This window comes from Mytilus galloprovincialis, chromosome 12 (genome assembly GCF_965363235.1).
Source record: "Mytilus galloprovincialis chromosome 12, xbMytGall1.hap1.1, whole genome shotgun sequence".
Lineage (NCBI taxonomy): Eukaryota > Metazoa > Mollusca > Bivalvia > Mytilida > Mytilidae > Mytilus > Mytilus galloprovincialis.
This window is the reverse complement of record NC_134849.1, coordinates 10681102-10702869: the sequence shown is the minus strand read 5'-3', so window position 1 is coordinate 10702869 and position 21768 is coordinate 10681102. Positions and strand designations below refer to the sequence as shown.

At 29.9% G+C, this 21768-nt stretch overlaps 1 protein-coding gene and 1 long non-coding RNA gene across 4 annotated transcripts in view; one reads left to right on the top strand and one right to left on the bottom strand.

The window, feature by feature from the left end:
• Positions 1–3801, top strand: part of LOC143055346 (fibroblast growth factor receptor 2-like) — a 28212-nt gene extending 24411 nt beyond the window's left edge. For all 3 annotated transcript variants that reach the window (XM_076228478.1, XM_076228477.1, XM_076228476.1), the window contains 2 exons: positions 2134–2244; positions 3517–3801. In XM_076228478.1, the coding sequence (XP_076084593.1) occupies positions 2134–2244; positions 3517–3662 (257 nt within the window). In that variant the 3' untranslated portion in view covers positions 3663–3801. The remainder of the gene's footprint in view (positions 1–2133; positions 2245–3516) is intronic.
• The window catches only part of LOC143054208 (uncharacterized), a 238035-nt gene that overhangs the window by 89035 nt on the left and 127232 nt on the right, over positions 1–21768 (bottom strand). The gene's annotated exons all lie outside the window — the stretch shown is intronic.

Sequence of the window (21768 nt, the reverse complement as noted above, 5' to 3'; positions counted from 1 at the left end):
GGTATCTTGCTTATAAATTGTATCCGAAGTTTTGATCCATCGACAAACATGGCTGCCATTGTTGGGTTCCTGCCACTAAATTGGTTATTTTAAGGATTTTTTTTAGTTTTTGTATGAAATTAATTAAAGATAAAGATAAACTGTAAACAGCAAAAAATGTTCAGCAAAGTAACATCTTCAAAAATGTTTTTTATGACAAAAATTGTCAATTGACCCGTTACGGAGTTATTGACCTTTAAGGAAAATTACACAAGTTGTTTTATTTTTTTTTAACTATATAAATCTTCGCAAATGAATTTAGTATAAATTTGTATTTTATTTCCTTGTACTTCAAGAAACAAAGACACTATGGTTAAAATGGAACAAATGGGTAAAATGCATTTATTTGCTTTTAATGAAAATATGACAGATACAATGAACATTGTATTGGCATTTGTAAGCCTCTTATTATTAAATATAAATTGAAAAGCAAAAACAGTCATTGATGAAAGATTTAAGCAAAAAAAACAAACTTGTGAGCAATGCAAGCTCTGCTTGTTCTATTGGGGATCCAAGGCAGTGGCGTAGCCAGGGTTGAAATGATGTGGATGTTTTGCCGAGTCGAGCGAGCCGAAAAATGTTTTGGACCTTTTTGTGCAGAAAATATTTTTTATTTAAGCACATGTACTCCCCCAGAATCCGACACTAGTTAGATTTTTGTTTAAATTCAAAATACCCACCAATTCATATATTTATATTTTTATCCAAATTTTATTGTTTTCTTGAAACTACCATCATTCAATTCATAAATATTTGATGTAAAGTTTCCCCCCCAATCTTCTATTTGACATATCAAAAACCGTTTAAACGGACTCCATTACAGCGGCACTTCTGTATAATTTAGGAACTTCTGAGTATAGGAACTGAAGTGACTTCTCTTTCCAGGAATTTGAGTCTACAACCTTTGATTTTTTATTACTGAGCTAAACGCATGCAGGAGACATAAAAATACCGGGCGTCCGATCGTCCGGTATTGTTAGCACTCTCATGTGTACAATTCATGTCAGATTAAGTGAAACTCATATCATAAGCAATGTCTTTGACAATTTTGATAATTCGTAATCAAATATTTTTAACTAGTAATGTCCCTTTGAAATATAAATTGTAATGGAAATCCCATTTCATTTGCTGTGAAGCTTTTATTTCTTTTTAGATATTAAAAATAAAAAAGAAAAAGAAATAAAAGTTTTTTTTAGTTATTCCCTTGTTCCTTGGCCTTTGATAGATAAAATATGACATGTAATGTGCATGGCGGGGAATATTGGATCTTTGTTCTTTACTGAATAAAAATAAAATTAGTATTTGAACCTAAATAGAAACGGGAATTCATAAGCCTAGGACTTATCACGATCTATTACAAATTGATTTGTTTTATCACGTCGTTTACAATGTCGCAAGAAACGATATCAGGATATGGTGTTTTAGTTGTTAGTTACTATAGTCAAATGAGAAGCCATCCCTCCACTAGGTTCAATTTCGGATGAAACATGTCCACGGGTCTGCGTATCAGTCCTCTCCGCTTGCCTTAGCTGATGACATAGACTATTTATACGAAGAAAAGTTAACTTGAAACACTATTCTGCGATTCATGTATCAAACTAAATTATCCTAAATGAAAGACCAGGCATACTGCTTCGAAAATGACTGGATGTTATCCTCATATCCTCAGCCTTGTTACATTTTGATACTTCCGAGTTAAACTGCTGTTTTTTTTATTTTTGTTTTGTCAAAATGATGTGGATGCTTGAGCATCTGAGCATACATGCAAGCTATGCCACTGCAAGGGAAGGGTTCCTGATCAATGTTTTTGAATGGGGACATATAGTCCTGGGTTGGGACAAATTACTTTTGATTCATTAACATTAGTTTGATACCAATTTTCGTGGGTACAGGTGAACATTGAATTCAAATGTTCATTGAATAACATATTTTGAATAGGCTTTGAATACAGAGATTGGAAAAATTACAAAATCAAATATCCACGATTATGCAAGCTTTAAGCAATCCATGAAAATGAATGAATCCACAGTATTCTTTGAATGTGACCAATGGTTTTATCCATTAATAATTGTCAATATTATTTAAATATTTTAGAGGATGCAACCGATAGAGAATTGACAGATTTAATGCAAGAAATGGAAGTGATGAAATTAATAGGATGCCATGAAAATATTATTAATTTCCTGGGATGTTGTACACAAAATGGTAAGTGGTGTACTTTAAGGGTTAAAAACGATCTTGGTCCAATGGGCAGCACTTGTTGTCTGTCGTCCATATTAAATGTCCGTTAACTTTTAAAAAATCTTCTCCTCGAAATTACACAGGACCCATGCTCTGAGAAAACCATCAACTGCCCCCTGTCTGATTTGCTCCAAATGGTTTAGTTTCAGAGATATATACAAAAATCTGCATTTTACCCCTATGTTCCATTTTTATTCATGTGGGCCATGACGGTTGGAAGGTGGGGTCATCTGATACATTTTTTAAAGAAAAAACATATTAATTATTATGGTCAAGTATGGTTAAATGTGTCTCAGTAGTTTCATAGAAAGAAGATTACCCACACATGTCAGATTTGCTCTAGGTGTAATACCACCATTGATTTTTCCCTACATTAAAATTGAAAAAGGAAATGGGGAATGTGTCAAAGCGACAACAACTCGCCCATAGTCTTTGTTAAATTTGCACTTTTAGAAAAAATGTGCAGAATTTATCTTTGTTACAAATAAAGATATACTTGGCATGAGTAAAGTTTTATCCTGTCCAGTGCTATAGAAAAAATTTAACATAACATTTGATTGCATACAAGAAAATAACCATCATTGGAACTTAACCAATCAAAGGAGTAGGAGCAATAAGGCCCTTATTCGGCCCAAAAATTACTGTAAATTAAAAAGTTATCATACATATAGTAGATAAGATGCACACAGATATACAGATTATGTGACGTCATTTAAATATATTGGTAGATAAGGTGTACATCGTAGTTACAAAGCGAGTTAAAGTGGTTGTGAATCGAAATATATATATATATTATTGTGGAAATTCCAATACGTCACAAAGCAATATGGCGATTGTTTACATCAATGTTGACAATGAGTTGACAATGAGATGATGTGTTGAAACACGAAAAGGAAAATATCTCTCGAATGTGAATAAAATGCATGCAAACGTAAGTGAATCTATATATCAGATATTTTATTTAGTATAAAAGAATGCAGTATTATTCGATTTTGTTTTATAAAGAATATCAATTGTGGTAAATATAAATAATGTGTGTTGCATGAATTTAATATTTGAAATTTCAATATTTTCACAACCATAAAAGAAATTGTGTTTATTTAAATATTATGGAATCTAACATCTGAACAAGAATTTGTGTATTAATATTCATGTCACGTGATAAGATAGGCACGATAGTAGATAAGGTGCACACAGATATACAGATTATGTGACGTCATTTAAATATATTGGCAGATAAGGTGTACATCCTAGTTACAAAGCGAGTTAAAGTGGCTGTGAATCGAAATATATATATATATTATTGTGGAAATTCCAATACGTCACAAAGCAATATGGCGATTGTTTACATCAATGTTGACAATGAGTTGACAATGAGATGATGTGTTGAAACACGAAAAGGAAAATATCTCTCGAATGTGAATAAACTGCATGCAAACGTAAGTGAATCTATATATCAGATATTTTATTTAGTATAAAAGAATGCAGTATTATTCGATTTTGTTTTGTAAAGAATATCAATTGTGGTAAATATAAATAATGTGTGTTGCATGAGTTTGATATTTGAAACTTCAATATTTTCACAACCATAAAAGAAATTGTGTTTATTTAAATATTATGGAATTATACATTTGAACAAGAATTTGTGTATTATTATTCATGTCACATGATCTGATAGGTACATGGTAGATTAGGTCCACACAGATATACAGATTATGTGACGTTATTTATATATATTAGTAGATAAGGTGTACATCGTAGTTACAAAGCGAGTTAAAGTGGCTGTTATTCGAAAATATATATATTGTTGTGGAAATTCCAATACGTCACAAAGCAATATGGCGATTGTTTACATAACAATAATAAAATTCTTTATTTAACGAAGGTAAAACATTTAACAATTACATGTTAATCTTCAAAAACTATCAATACAAATAAAAAACGTACAAAAATACATACAATATAAAATACATAATACAGTTAAATAAGCACATATGCATTCAGTAGAAGAAGAAAAAGAAATACATTAGTTTCATGCATCTTTATTCTGTTCAGTTAGAAAATAGTTTGAACAGTTGGTCATAAATGTATCTAAATTATCTATTTCTTTAATATTATTTGGTAAATTATTCCAGGTAATAAGACCAGAATATTTAAATGTTCTTTTCAAAAAATCAGAATTAGGTCTTGGTAAATGAAGAAGTGGCATGTTCACGTCCTTAATATATGCATATTTATTTGCCACTTGACTTTAAGAAGCCATCCTTTAACATATTTGGTCGGGTTCTTGTCTCTTTGACATATTCTCCATTTCCATTTTCAATTTTATCATCAACTAAAAAGTAAAACAAGACAAAGAAAATTTGCCTGTCTGTAATTGTAGGAACTTAATTTCACACAGTGGCAATTTTCACAAATAAATTTATATTCTCGCTCTATCATTTACCGAAATTGACGAAATACCTATTTGCTGTGACGATGTTTGATATTATACAAACTAAAGGCATGTAGAACAAAATCAGAAAACTTTTCCAAAGCCCGAAGTTTTTTTATTGTTTTTATTTTCTTCTTCAAAAGTTTGACAATGGAATTTGATACACAAATCCGAACATTTGAGTTTAATAAAGCATATTACACATAGAGTTTGTTCTAGAACGGGAGCCTGTCGTGAATTTAAAAGTGATGCAAAAGACGTCACACTTCTTCTGATGTCAATCGAAGTAAAACCGTTAAATATTTTAAACTAAACACTGGTGTTGTCACCATAACTAATTATGGTTTATTTCATACAACACAAACGATTTAAAATGGGCCGTGGCATTTTTGAGAAATAACTTTAAGGCCAAAATATTGGCCATGTGGCACAGATTTTCTGAATACCATTAAAGTCAATGAGGCTATCAGTTTTTACAAATACTAATAAATTGCAATTAACACCAATTAAAAGACTGATCAAATATAAAAAAAAACACAAATACAGTAAAAACATTCGACACTTGAGAGTGATAAATGAACGAAGCAGACATACTGTGGTGTCATCACACGAGCAATCATATACAGGTACCATGCAGAATAGCGTGACGTTATCAATTGTTGTCAGGGTTGCCATGGTGCTGTTTGATAAAGTTCGAAGCCAGGCCGATTCTTAGCAGTCAAAGGTAAAACGTTTTTCAATGCCATGGCAGTCAAAGGGTCAATAATCTATGATAAAACCACAAAAACGTAAAACGCTTCAATTCTACAAACTGGCATGTAGACTCCTGCTGTCCTTTTGTAGCTAAGTACAAAAAATGTACAAGGAGAAGACATCATATCTAAGTTTTATTTATCCGGTTGGGAACAAACCCTCTATATGGTGTTTATACCTGTATAGAGGGATAAAATTATTGCTGGTGCTGGAAAAATATAAAATATGTTATTTTTGTGAAGTCATGAAAGGCTATTTTATTTCTTGCCTTGATCCCTTTCTGCGACAGGAAAGTGTCACAGCAAGAATAAGCTTTTGGGTCGATCTGGCCCCACGTCGATCCGGCCCAAGTCGATCTGGCCCAACATCGATCCATCCCATATGTAAAATCGATCCGGCCCCAATAAAAAATATATTTATCATGTATATAAGAAATAAAAATAAAGATATATATTAATTGTAATTCATAAATTTTTATGATTTTTATTATAATGTCAATAAATGTAAAAGGTGTACGGTAAAAAAATAAAAAAGACCTTTGAAAAATATCTATTTTAGATGAGTATAAAACAACTAGGTTGATTATGTTTTTATTGCAAGTTTTCTATATTCTATATTGGGTATATTCATATTATAACGTATATAAAAGAACAAACATCAACATTAATCAGCAGTAAGGCCCTGGGTTCGTTCTCCTTACTTTTATCAAGGACGCATAATACTAAAATATTAATATTATGGGTATTTAGTTAAATAAACCTTTTCAGATATTTAAATGGTATAAATTCTCGAAATTCACGAAAACACATGAAAATAATTAAAAGTTAATGGTTTGTTTTGGAGCATTAATAGGTCATAATAATAATTCTCACTGATTGTTGTTATAATTGCCTTTGATACATTAATAATTGGAATAATCCGAATGAAACAACTGGATTATTCGGGTTAATCTTAATCAAATTGGTTACGCTTCTGCGCATGTGCACCATTAGGAAATTTAATTGTGCATCCGAAAGTTTCAAAATAATGATATCATTTATTCATACAATCCATCTCGTGTTAAATTCAAGTATGTACGAGGAGAGTATGACTTCAAATCAATTATGCTTGAACAAAATATATATGGATTTAGTCATGTTAGTGTTTCTGTCTGTGTTCAGATCTTTAACGCAATCAAATCATATTCCAGTTTTGGACATGTGTTTTTTAGAACGAAGGTTAAAATATTTTATGTCAAAGAGAAGATGTGGTATGATTGCCAATGAGACTACTCTCCACAAGAGATCAAATGACACAGAAGTTAACAACTATAGGGCACAGTATGGCCATCAACAATTAGCAAAGCCCATACCGTATAGTCAGCTATAAAAGGCCCCGAAATGACATTGTAAAACAATTCAAACGAAAGATCTAACAGTCCAATCTATCAAAAACAAATATGTAACACATAAACAAAGGACAACCACTGAATGACCGACTCCTGACTAGGGATAGAAACATACATACAGAATGTTGCAGGGTGAGACATAAGAGGTGTGTTCATATTTTTTTTTTATTTAAGCGTTCATCCTGAGATTGCGGTACCTTTTTGGTCACTATTTATGTGTTGCGTCTAAATATGAATTGTAACACTTTATAGTGACTGAACAGGTTGATTTAACTTCCTCAAGAAACAGAAAAAGAAGACGAATTCAATGGAACAGCTCTAGACTATTTAACATGCAAGCTGATTATAGATAGATTTATAAGGATAGTAACGTAAGTTATCAATAGATTGAATAATAATGGGGATAACCAACATTTTTATGCCGCAGCCTTAGCTATGGATGTTATAGTTTGACTCGACCAAATGTTTGAAACTTATACACAATGCTTATTACGCAAAACACGGATCAAGTTTGAATTTTAGTGGCATAACTTTAACCTTTCTAGAGAAAATGTATAGTACTATCAAACACTTATCAAAGCTGGTATATAGACCAGTTACATCCCTGAATAAGTAAACATTAAATAACTAAAGAGCATTACAAATAGTATCAACAGGTCAAATAAACAAGAAAGTACGATTTGAGAGTACTCTTAGTTACTGAAAAGCCAAAAACAATTAATTAAAAAAAAATCATGCATCAGAGACTAAAATCAACTAAAACAGATCCCAGAGATTTAGTATTTCAACGTCATGAACAGTCAAAGAAGACATGACTTGTGCAATGCCAAAAATAAATGTATGCTTGTTAACATATTGAAAAATTGCTGAATTTTTCGTCGTTTTCTTTCTCAAACTTAAGTTTCCCTCAACCTAACGTTATAAAACTTATACACAATTCTTATTGCAACAAAATACAGATGAAATTCAAATTTTGATGGTGTTACTATTACTTTTCTAGAGTTATGCCCCTTTACAAATGAAAAAATTACTGAATTTGTTAGTTGGTCTATCTTTTGAAACATGCTTGGTATAATTGGTTTTTATTGTGTAGAAAGATAGTACTATTATGTTAGATGGTCTATCTTTTGAAACATGCTTGGTATAATTGGTTTTAATTGTGTAAAAAGATAGTACTATGATGTTAGATGGTCTATCTAATGAAACATGCTTGGTATAATTGGTTTTTATTGTGTAGAAAGATAGTGCTATGATGTTAGATGATCTATCTAATGAAACATGCTTGGTATAATTGGTTTTTATTGTGTAGAAAGATATTACTATGATATTAGTTGGTCTATCTTTTGAAACATGCTTGGTATAATTGGTTTTTATTGTGTAGAAAGATAGTACTATGATGTTAGATGGTCTATCTAATGAAACATGCTTGGTATAATTTGTTTTTATTGTGTAGAAAGATAGTACTATGATATTAGTTGGTCTATCTTTTGAAACATGCTTGGTATAATTGGTTTTTATTGTGTAGAAAGATAGTACTATGATGTTAGATGGCCTATCTCATGTAACATGCTTATTATAATTGGTTATTATTGTGTAGAAAGATAGTACTATGATGTTAGATGGTCTATCTAATGAAACATGCTTGGTATAATTGGTTTTTATTGTGTAGAAAGATAGTACTATTATGTTAGATGGTCTATCTAATTAAACATGCTTGGTATAATTGGTTTTTATTGTGTAGAAAGATAGTACTATGATGTTAGATGGTCTATTTAATGAAACATGCTTGGTATAATTGGTTTTTATTTTGTAGAAAGATAGTACTATGATGTTAGATGGTGTATCTAATGAAACATGCTTGGTATAATTGGTTTTTATTGTGTAGAAAGATAGTACTATGATGTTAGATGGTCTATCTAATAAAACATGATTGGTATAATTGGTTTTCATTGTGTAGAAAGAACGTACTATGATGTTAGATGGTCTATCTAATGAAACATGCTTGGTATAATTGGTTTTTAGTTTGTAGAAAGATAGTACTATGATGTTAGATGGTCTATCTAATGAAACATGCTTGGTATAATTGGTTTTTATTGCGACATAAGATAGTACTATGATGTTAGATGGTCTATCTAATGAAACATGCTTGGTATAATTGGTTTTTATTGTGTAAAAAGATAGTACTATGATGTTAGATGGTTTATCTAATGAAACATGCTTGGTATAATTGGTTTTTATTGAGTAGAAAGATAGTACTATGATGTTAGATGGTCTATCTAATGAAACATGCTTGGTATAATTGGTTTTTCTTGTGTAGAAAGATAGCACTATGATGTTAGATGGTCTATTTAATGAAACATGCTTGGTATAATTGGTTTTTATTGTGTAAAAAGATAGTACTATGGTGTTAGATGGTCTATCTAATGAAACATGCTTGGTATAATTGGTTTTTATTGTGTAGAAAGATAGTACTATGATGTTAGATGGCCTATCTCATGTAACATGCTTGATATAATTGGTTATTATTGTGTAGAAAGATAGTACTATGATGTTAGATGGTCTATCTAATGAAACATGCTTGGTATAATTGGTTTTTATTGTGTAGAAAGATAGTACTATGATGTTAGATGGTCTATTTAATGAAACATGCTTGGTATAATTGGTTTTTATTTTGTAGAAAGATAGTACTATGATGTTAGATGGTGTATCTAATGAAACATGCTTGGTATAATTGGTTTTTATTGTGTAGAAAGATAGTACTATGAAGTTAGATGGTCTATCTAATGAAACATGCTTGGTATAATTGGTTTTTATTGTGTAGAAAGATAGTACTATGATGTTAGATGGTCTCACTAATGAAACATACTTGGTATAATTGTTTTTTATTGTGTAAAAAGAATGTAATATGATGTTAAATGGTCTATCTAATGAAACATGCTTGGTATAATTGGTTTTTATTTTGTAGAAAGATAGTACTATGATGTTAGATGGTCTATCTAATGAAACATGCTTGGTATAATTTGTTTTCATTGTGTAGAAAGATAGTACTATGATGTTAGATGGTCTATCGTTTGAAACATGCTTGGTATAATTGGTTTTTATTGTGTAGAAAGATAGTACTATGATGTTAGATGGTCTATCTAATTAAACATGCTTTGTATAATTTGTTTTTATTGTGTAAAAAGATAGTACTATGATGTTAGATGGTCTATCTAATGAAACATACTTGGTATAATTGGTTTTTATTGTGTAGAAAGATAATACTATGATGTTATATGGTCTATTTTTTTTAAAATGCTTGGTATAATTGTTTTTTATTGTGTAGAAAGATAGTACTATGATGTTAGATGGTCTATCTAATGAAACATGCTTGGTATAATTTGTTTTTATTGTGTAGAAAGATAGTACTATGATGTTATATGGTCTATCTAATGAAACATGCTTGGTAAAATTGGTTTTTATTGCGACATAAGATAGTACTATGATGTAAGATGGTCTATCTAATGAAACATGCTTGGTATAATTGGTTTTTAAAGCAATTGCTTTTATGCCGTCGCGTATGGCCATCTTTGTGACCCAGATCAGAGACTCCGCCCAGATCAAGCCATAGTATTTTGTTAAACAGGCTCCTGGTCAGTCATTCTTTAACACCTATCTATGTTTTCTACTGCAATACATAGCTTGAAACTTTAAAAAAAAGTTAGTGGATTTAAGAAGTTTCAGAATATGTTCTTGTAGATGTATTTTTCTATTTAAAGGGTCAACCGTTTGACTATCAAATAACATAGAAGTCCGAGTGAAAAAAAGTACATTTTTATAAATGCGATTCCGTTTTCCGCCGTTCGTACGATGTTTCAACAAAATATGGATTCATTTCAGTTGTTGATTTAGTATTGAAAATTTAACTGAATTATCTCCTAATAAATACGGTTTTTTATGTTTAATTTGTGTTTCTTTAAGAGGTCAGGTGCTCTTGTTCATTCATAAAATTATCGTTCATTCATACATTTATCGTAAAATCAAAATCACTACACAGGTTAATGCGTAGTGTCAAATTATTACCTGTAATCTAAAAATAGACAAACTTTATTTGCGCAAATAATTTAGCGGAACGAAACCCTTGTTGAAAACACATAACAATAAGTTCGTTTTCCTTTTCTGTCAAAACTCCGTAATATTTATCGATCACCTTACTAATGAAATGGACCCGTCCAAACCGGCAAACGTAGTAGATGCCAAGTCGGTCCAGATGAAGAGATATTTACAATTTGGAATTTTCTAGTTTATTAATACATAGATTGAAAAAAAGTACGTCTTTTTAAATATCATGATCAAAACTGGGTTTGCATAACAAATGTCAGATGAAACCATTATCCTCGTCTTTTCAGTGAACAAGTCTACTACGTTTGTTGACACTCGACGGTCCACCGTGTTAGCAATTTTATTTCACATGTTTTCGAAATATTGAAGATCATTTTTCGCAATGTTTCCTAAAAATTGATAAATATCAAAGCAACGTAGAGCTGTTTGTTCTTGTTCGTATAATAAAATCGAGAATGGAAATGGGGAATTTGTCAAAGAGACAACAACCCGACCATAGAAACACATACAACAGCAGAATTAAGGTCACCAACAGGTCTTCAATGCAGCGAAAAATTCCCGCACCCGGAGGCGTCCTTCAGCTGGCCCCTATACAATATATATACTAGTTCAGTGATAACGATTTAATGTCATGTTTGTCTGTGATGACCCCCCTTTTCGGGATTGCATGAGAATTGTAGTTATCTCGTACCCACATGCACTTGTTTCTATCCATAGGAAGGTCGATTATCCATATAAAACTCGACCTTCCTATGGATAGAAACAAGTGCCTGTGCTCGTACCGCATCAGAAGGACACATATCAATTGAGCAATAATGTTTGGAACTTAGTTTTAAAAATGATGACAAAGTAACATTATGAAAATATTTTTATTAAGCTGAAATATACATTTATTCTTTACATGTTTATGTCTTGTAAGATATTTTATTTCTTTCCCGTTTTTTAACATTTGCGTCTGGAAAGTTGAAATGTTTTAACTTAATCATTTGTGTTAATGGTTAAATATAAATTAATAATGAAAATTGTTAAAATTAAATAAATAAAGGAAATTATTGCCAAGGAAGTTACAAACACTACCAGGGGATAATCCATGATGATTTCTTTTTGAGTTATATGTTTCAGCACATGTATATTTGACCCCAACTTTAGCCTGGTAAACGTGTTGTCTCCTTGTGAAATATAAAACATATTAAAAATGACTTTCTGCTAAAGTCTTTTATTTATATCAAGTTAAAACCTTCTTACTTTTAACTAGACAACACTCATGTCAGGTTTAATTCTTGTATATATGTGGATGAAAAATAAAAGTCCCCAAACATTAACATGGCAGCAATTGCTTTTACAGCCTTTAAGGCTTTGATTATTGTGTAGCAAGATAGTACTATAATGTTAGATGGTCTATCTAATGAAACATGCTTGGTATAATTGGTTATTATTGTGTAGAAAGATAGTACTATGATGTTATATGGTCTATTTTTTTTAAAATGCTTGGTATAATTGTTTTTTATTGTGTAGAAAGATAGTACTATGATGTTAGATGGTCTATCTAATGAAACATGCTTGGTATAATTTGTTTTTATTGTGTAGAAAGATAGTACTATGATGTTAGATGGTCTATCTATTGAAACATCCTTTGTATAATTGGTTTTTATTGTGTAGAAAGATAGTACTATGATGTTAGATGGTCTATTTAATGAAACATGCTTGGTATAATTGGTTTTTATTGTGTAAAAAGATAGTACTATGATGTTAGATGGTCTATCTAATGAAACATGCTTGGTATAATTGGTTTTTATTGTGTAGAAAGATAGTACTATGATGTTAGATGGTCTATCTAATGAAACATGATTGGTATAATTGGTTTTTATTGTGTAGAAAGATAGTACTATGATGTTAGATGGCCTATCTCATGTAACATGCTTGATATAATTGGTTATTATTGTGTAGAAAGATAGTACTATGATGTTAGATGGTCTATCTAATGAAACATGCTTGGTATAATTGGTATTTATTGTGTAGAAAGATAGTACTATTATGTTAGATGGTCTATCTTAAGAAACATGCTTGGTATAATTGGTTTTTATTGTGTAGAAAGATAGTACTATGATGTTAGATGGTCTATCTAATCAAACATGCTTGGTATAATTTGTTTTCATTGTGTAGAAAGATAGTACTATGATGTTAGATGGTCTATCGTTTGAAACATGCTTGGTATAATTGGTTTTTATTGTGTAGAAAGATAGTACTATGATGTTTGATGGTCTATCTAATGAAACATGCTTGGTATAATTTGTTTTTATTGTGTAAAAAGATAGTACTATGATGTTAGATGGTCTATCTAATGAAACATACTTGGTATAATTGGTTTTTAATGTGTAGAAAGATAATACTATAATGTTATATGGTCTATTTTTTTTAAAATGCTTGGTATAATTGTTTTTTATTGTGTAGAAAGATAGTACTATGATGTTAGATGGTCTATCTAATGAAACATGCTTGGTATAATTTGTTTTTATTGTGTAGAAAGATAGTACTATGATGTTATATGGTCTATCTAATGAAACATGCTTGGTATAATTGGTTTTTATTGCGACATAAGATAGTACTATGATGTAAGATGGTCTATCTAATGAAACATGCTTGGTATAATTGGTTTTTATTGTGTAGCAAGATAGTACTATAATGTTAGATGGTCTATCTAATGAAACATGCTTGGTATAATTGGTTATTATTGTGTAGAAAGATAGTACTATGATGTTATATGGTCTATTTTTTTTTTAAATGCTTGGTATAATTGTTTTTTATTGTGTAGAAAGATAGTACTATGATGTTAGATGGTCTATCTAATGAAACATGCTTGGTATAATTTGTTTTTATTGTGTAGAAAGATAGTACTATGATGTTAGATGGTCTATTTAATGAAACATGCTTGGTATAATTGGTTTTTATTGTGTAAAAAGATAGTACTATGATGTTAGATGGTCTATCTAATGAAACATGCTTTGTATAATTGGTTTTTATTGTGTAGAAAGATAGTACTATGATGTTAGATGGTCTATCTAATGAAACATGATTGGTATAATTGGTTTTTATTGTGTAGAAAGATAGTACTATGATGTTAGATGGCCTATCTCATGTAACATGCTTGGTATAATTGGTTATTATTGTGTAGAAAGATAGTACTATGATGTTAGATGGTCTATCTAATGAAACATGCTTGGTATAATTGGTTTTTATTGTGTAGAAAGATAGTACTATTATGTTAGATGGTCTATCTAATGAAACATGCTTGGTATAATTGGTTTTTATTGTGTAGAAAGATAGTACTATGATGTTAGATGGTCTATTTAATGAAACATGCTTGGTATAATTGGTTTTTATTTTGTAGAAAGATAGTACTATGATGTTAGATGGTGTATCTAATGAAACATGCTTGGTATAATTGGTTATTATTGTGTAGAAAGATAGTACTATGATGTTAGATGGTCTATCTAATGAAACATGCTTGGTATAATTGGTTTTTATTGTGTAGAAAGATAGTACTATGATGTTAGATGGTCTCACTAATAAAACATGCTTGGTATAATTGGTTTTTATTGTGTAGAAAGATAGTAATATGATATTAAATGGTCTATCTAATGAAACATGCTTGGTATAATTGGTTTTTATTTTGTAGAAACATAGTACTATGATGTTAGATGGTCTATCTAATGAAACATGCTTGGTATAATTGGTTTTTATTGCGACATAAGATACTACTATGATGTTAGATGGTCTATCTAATGAAACATGCTTGGTATAATTGGTTTTTATTTTGTAAAAAGATAGTACTATGATGTTAGATGGTCTATCTAATGAAACATGCTTGGTATAATTGGTTTTTATTGTGTAGAAAGATAGTACTATGATGTTAGATGGTCTATCTAATGAAATATGCTTGGTATAATTGGTTTTTATTGTGTAGAAAGATAGTACTATGATGTTAGATGGTCTATCTTATGAAACATGCTTGGTATAATTGGTTTTTATTGTGTAGAAAGATAGTACTATGATGTTAGATGGTCTATCTAATTAAACATGCTTTGTATAATTTGTTTTTATTGTGTAAAAAGATAGTACTATGATGTTAGATGGTCTATCTAATGAAACATACTTGGTATAATTGGTTTTTATTGTGTAGAAAGATAGTAATATGATATTAAATGGTCTATCTAATGAAACATGCTTGGTATAATTGGTTTTTATTTTGTAGAAACATAGTACTATGATGTTAGATGGTCTATCTAATGAAACATGCTTGGTATAATTGGTTTTTATTGCGACATAAGATACTACTATGATGTTAGATGGTCTATTTAATGAAACATGCTTGGTATAATTGGTTTTTATTTTGTAGAAAGATAGTACTATGATGTTAGATGGTGTATCTAATGAAACATGCTTGGTATAATTGGTTATTATTGTGTAGAAAGATAGTACTATGATGTTAGATGGTCTATCTAATGAAACATGCTTGGTATAATTGGTTTTTATTGTGTAGAAAGATAGTACTATGATGTTAGATGGTCTCACTAATAAAACATGCTTGGTATAATTGGTTTTTATTGTGTAGAAAGATAGTAATATGATATTAAATGGTCTATCTAATGAAACATGCTTGGTATAATTGGTTTTTATTTTGTAGAAACATAGTACTATGATGTTAGATGGTCTATCTAATGAAACATGCTTGGTATAATTGGTTTTTATTGCGACATAAGATACTACTATGATGTTAGATGGTCTATCTAATGAAACATGCTTGGTATAATTGGTTTTTATTTTGTAAAAAGATAGTACTATGATGTTAGATGGTCTATCTAATGAAACATGCTTGGTATAATTGGTTTTTATTGTGTAGAAAGATAGTACTATGATGTTAGATGGTCTATCTAATGAAATATGCTTGGTATAATTGGTTTTTATTGTGTAGAAAGATAGTACTATGATGTTAGATGGTCTATCTTATGAAACATGCTTGGTATAATTGGTTTTTATTGTGTAGAAAGATAGTACTATGATGTTAGATGGTCTATCTAATCAAACATGCTTGGTATAATTTGTTTTTATTGTGTAGAAAGATAGTACTATGATGTTAGATGGTCTATCGTTTGAAACATGCTTGGTATAATTGGTTTTTATTGTGTAGAAAGATAGTACTATGATGTTAGATGGTCTATCTAATTATACCCCCGCTTTAAAAAAGGGGGGGTATACTGTTTTACCTCTGTCTGTCAGTCCGTCCGTCCATCAGTCCGTCCGTCCCATGAAACTTTCGTCACATTTTTCTCAGGAACTACACATCCACCCTTTCTGTAATTTGGTATCAACATTTATATATGTCAGCCATACCGTGTGATGAGTTTTCAGATTCATCTCTCGACAACTTCCTGTTTACCGAACACTTGTCTGATTTTACACATGATAGCCAAGTTGAAAATTTTTGTCACATTTTTCTCAGGAACTACAATACAAGGATTTCTGAAATTTGGTTTCAGGATTTATATAAGTCAGCAATACCGTGTGATGCGTTTTCAGATTCATCACTCGACAACTTCTTGTTTACCGAACACTTGCATATTTTTACACTATTAATATTATCCACTTGCGGCGGGGGTATCATCAGTGAGCAGTAGCTCGCAGTTTCACTTGTTAAACATGCTTTGTATAATTTGTTTTTATTGTGTAAAAAGATAGTACTATGATGTTAGATGGTCTATCTAATGAAACATACTTGGTATAATTGGTTTTTATTGTGTAGAAAGATAATACTATGATGTTAGATGGTCTATTTTTTTTTAAAATGCTTGGTATAATTGTTTTTTATTGTGTAGAAAGATAGTACTATGATGTTAGATGGTCTATCTAATGAAACATGCTTGGTATAATTTGTTTTTATTGTGTAGAAAGATAGTACTATGATGTTATATGGTCTATCTAATGAAACAGGCTTGGTATAATTGGTTTTTATTGCGACATAAGATAGTACTATGATGTAAGATGGTCTATCTAATGAAACATGCTTGGTATAATTGGTTTTTATTGTGTAGCAAGATAGTACTATAATGTTAGATGGTCTATCTAATGAAACATGCTTGGTATAATTGGTTTTTATTGTGTAGAAAGATAGTACTATGATGTTAGATGGTCTATCTATTGAAACATGCTTGGTATAATTGGTTTTTATTGTGTAGAAAGATAGTACTATGATGTTAGATGGTCTATCTAATGAAACATGCTTGGTATAATTGGTTTTTATTGTGTAGAAAGATAGTACTATGATGTTATATGGTCTATTTTTTTAAAAATGCTTGGTATAATTGTTTTTTATTGTGTAGAAAGATAGTACTATGATGTTAGATGGTCTATCTAATGAAACATGCTTGGTATAATTTGTTTTTATTGTGTAGAAAGATAGTACTATGATGTTAGATGGTCTATCTATTGAAACATGCTTGGTATAATTGGTTTTTATTGTGTAGAAAGATAGAACTATGATGTTAGATGGTCTATCTAATGAAACTTGATTGGTATAATTGGTTTTTATTGTGTAGAAAGATAGTACTATGATGTTAGATGGTCTATCTAATGAAACATGCTTGGTATAATTGGTTTTTATTGTGTAAAAAGATAGTACTATGATGTTATATGGTCTATCTAATGAAACATGCTTGGTATAATTGGTTTTTATTGCGACATAAGATAGTACTATGATGTAAGATGGTCTATCTAATGAAACATGCTTGGTATAATTGGTTTTTATTGTGTAGCAAGATAGTACTATGATGTTAGATGGTCTATCTAATGAAACATGCTTGGTATAATTGGTTTTTATTGTGTAGAAAGATAGTACTATGATGTTAGATGGTCTATCTAATGAAACATGCTTGGTATAATTGGTTTTTATTGTGTAGAAAGATAGTACTATGATGTTAGATGGTCTATCTAATGAAACATGCTTGGTATAATTGGTTTTTATTGTGTAGAAAGATAGTACTATGATGTTAGATGGTCTATCTAATGAAACATGCTTGGTATAATTGGTTTTTATTGTGTAGAAAGATAGTACTATGATGTTAGATGGTCTATCTAATGAAACATGCTTGGTATAATTGGTTTTTATTTTGTAGCAAGATAGTACTATAATGTTAGATGGTCTATCTAATGAAACATGCTTGGTATAATTTGTTTTTATTGTGTAGAAAGATAGTACTATGATGTTATATGGTCTATCTAATGAAACAGGCTTGGTATAATTGGTTTTTATTGCGACATAAGATAGTACTATGATGTAAGATGGTCTATCTAATGAAACATGCTTGATATAATTGGTTTTTATTGTGTAGCAAGATAGTACTATAATGTTAGATGGTCTATCTAATGAAACATGCTTGGTATAATTGGTTTTTATTGTGTAGAAAGATAGTACTATGATGTTAGATGGTCTATCTATTGAAACATGCTTGGTATAATTGGTTTTTATTGTGTAGAAAGATAGTACTATGATGTTAGATGGTCTATCTAATGAAACATGCTTGGTATAATTGGTTTTTATTGTGTAGAAAGATAGAACTATGATGTTATATGGTCTATTTTTTTAAAAATGCTTGGTATAATTGTTTTTTATTGTGTAGAAAGATAGTACTATGATGTTAGATGGTCTATCTAATGAAACATGCTTGGTATAATTTGTTTTTATTGTGTAGAAAGATAGTACTATGATGTTAGATGGTCTATCTATTGAAACATGCTTGGTATAATTGGTTTTTATTGTGTAGAAAGATAGAACTATGATGTTAGATGGTCTATCTAATGAAACTTGATTGGTATAATTGGTTTTTATTGTGTAGAAAGATAGTACTATGATGTTAGATGGTCTATCTAATGAAACATGCTTGGTATAATTGGTTTTTATTGTGTAAAAAGATAGTACTATGATGTTATATGGTCTATCTAATGAAACATGCTTGGTATAATTGGTTTTTATTGTGTAGAAAGATAGTACTATGATGTTAGATGGCCTATCTCATGTAACATGCTTATTATAATTGGTTATTATTGTGTAGAAAGATAGTACTATGATGTTAGATGGTCTATCTAATGAAACATGCTTGGTATAATTGGTTTTTATTGTGTAGAAAGATAGTACTATTATGTTAGATGGTCTATCTAATTAAACATGCTTGGTATAATTGGTTTTTATTGTGTAGAAAGATAGTACTATGATGTTAGATGGTCTATTTAATGAAACATGCTTGGTATAATTGGTTTTTATTTTGTAGAAAGATAGTACTATGATGTTAGATGGTGTATCTAATGAAACATGCTTGGTATAATTGGTTTTTATTGTGTAGAAAGATAGTACTATGATGTTAGATGGTCTATCTAATAAAACATGATTGGTATAATTGGTTTTCATTGTGTAGAAAGAACGTACTATGATGTTAGATGGTCTATCTAATGAAACATGCTTGGTATAATTGGTTTTTAGTTTGTAGAAAGATAGTACTATGATGTTAGATGGTCTATCTAATGAAACATGCTTGGTATAATTGGTTTTTATTGCGACATAAGATAGTACTATGATGTTAGATGGTCTATCTAATGAAACATGCTTGGTATAATTGGTTTTTATTGTGTAAAAAGATAGTACTATGATGTTAGATGGTTTATCTAATGAAACATGCTTGGTATAATTGGTTTTTATTGAGTAGAAAGATAGTACTATGATGTTAGATGGTCTATCTAATGAAACATGCTTGGTATAATTGGTTTTTCTTGTGTAGAAAGATAGCACTATGATGTTAGATGGTCTATTTAATGAAACATGCTTGGTATAATTGGTTTTTATTGTGTAAAAAGATAGTACTATGATGTTAGATGGTCTATCTAATGAAACATGCTTGGTATAATTGGTTTTTATTGTGTAGAAAGATAGTACTATGATGTTAGATGGCCTATCTCATGTAACATGCTTGATATAATTGGTTATTATTGTGTAGAAAGATAGTACTATGATGTTAGATGGTCTATCTAATGAAACATGCTTGGTATAATTGGTTTTTATTGTGTAGAAAGATAGTACTATGATGTTAGATGGTCTATTTAATGAAACATGCTTGGTATAATTGGTTTTTATTTTGTAGAAAGATAGTACTATGATGTTAGATGGTGTATCTAATGAAACATGCTTGGTATAATTGGTTTTTATTGTGTAGAAAGATAGTACTATGAAGTTAGATGGTCTATCTAATGAAACATGCTTGGTATAATTGGTTTTTATTGTGTAGAAAGATAGTACTATGATGTAAGATGGTCTCACTAATGAAACATACTTGGTATAATTGTTTTTTATTGTGTAGAAAGAATGTAATATGATGTTAAATGGTCTATCTAATGAAACATGCTTGGTATAATTGGTTTTTATTTTGTAGAAAGATAGTACTATGATGTTAGATGGTCTATCTAATGAAACATGCTTGGTATAATTTGTTTTCATTGTGTAGAAAGATAGTACTATGATGTTAGATGGTCTATCGTTTGAAACATGCTTGGTATAATTGGTTTTTATTGTGTAGAAAGATAGTACTATGATGTTAGATGGTCTATCTAATTAAACATGCTTTGTATAATTTGTTTTTATTGTGTAAAAAGATAGTACTATGATGTTAGATGGTCTATCTAATGAAACATACTTGGTATAATTGGTTTTTATTGTGTAGAAAGATAATACTATGATGTTATATGGTCTATTTTTTTTAAAATGCTTGGTATAATTGTTTTTTATTGTGTAGAAAGATAGTACTATGATGTTAGATGGTCTATCTAATGAAACATGCTTGGTATAATTTGTTTTTATTGTGTAGAAAGATAGTACTATGATGTTATATGGTCTATCTAATGAAACATGCTTGGTAAAATTGGTTTTTATTGCGACATAAGATAGTACTATGATGTAAGATGGTCTATCTAATGAAACATGCTTGGTATAATTGGTTTTTATTGTGTAGCAAGATAGTACTATAATGTTAGATGGTCTATCTAATGAAACATGCTTGGTATAATTGGTTATTATTGTGTAGAAAGATAGTACTATGATGTTATATGGTCTATTTTTTTTAAAATGCTTGGTATAATTGTTTTTTATTGTGTAGAAAGATAGTACTATGATGTTAGATGGTCTATCTAATGAAACATGCTTGGTATAATTTGTTTTTATTGTGTAGAAAGATAGTACTATGATGTTAGATGGTCTATCTATTGAAACATCCTTTGTATAATTGGTTTTTATTGTGTAGAAAGATAGTACTATGATGTTAGATGGTCTATTTAATGAAACATGCTTGGTATAATTGGTTTTTATTGTGTAAAAAGATAGTACTATGATGTTAGATGGTCTATCTAATGAAACATGCTTGGTATAATTGGTTTTTATTGTGTAGAAAGATAGTACTATGATGTTAGATGGTCTATCTAATGAAACATGATTGGTATAATTGGTTTTTATTGTGTAGAAAGATAGTACTATGATGTTAGATGGCCTATCTCATGTAACATGCTTGATATAATTGGTTATTATTGTGTAGAAAGATAGTACTATGATGTTAGATGGTCTATCTAATGAAACATGCTTGGTATAATTGGTATTTATTGTGTAGAAAGATAGTACTATTATGTTAGATGGTCTATCTTAAGAAACATGCTTGGTATAATTGGTTTTTATTGTGTAGAAAGATAGTACTATGATGTTAGATGGTCTATCTAATCAAACATG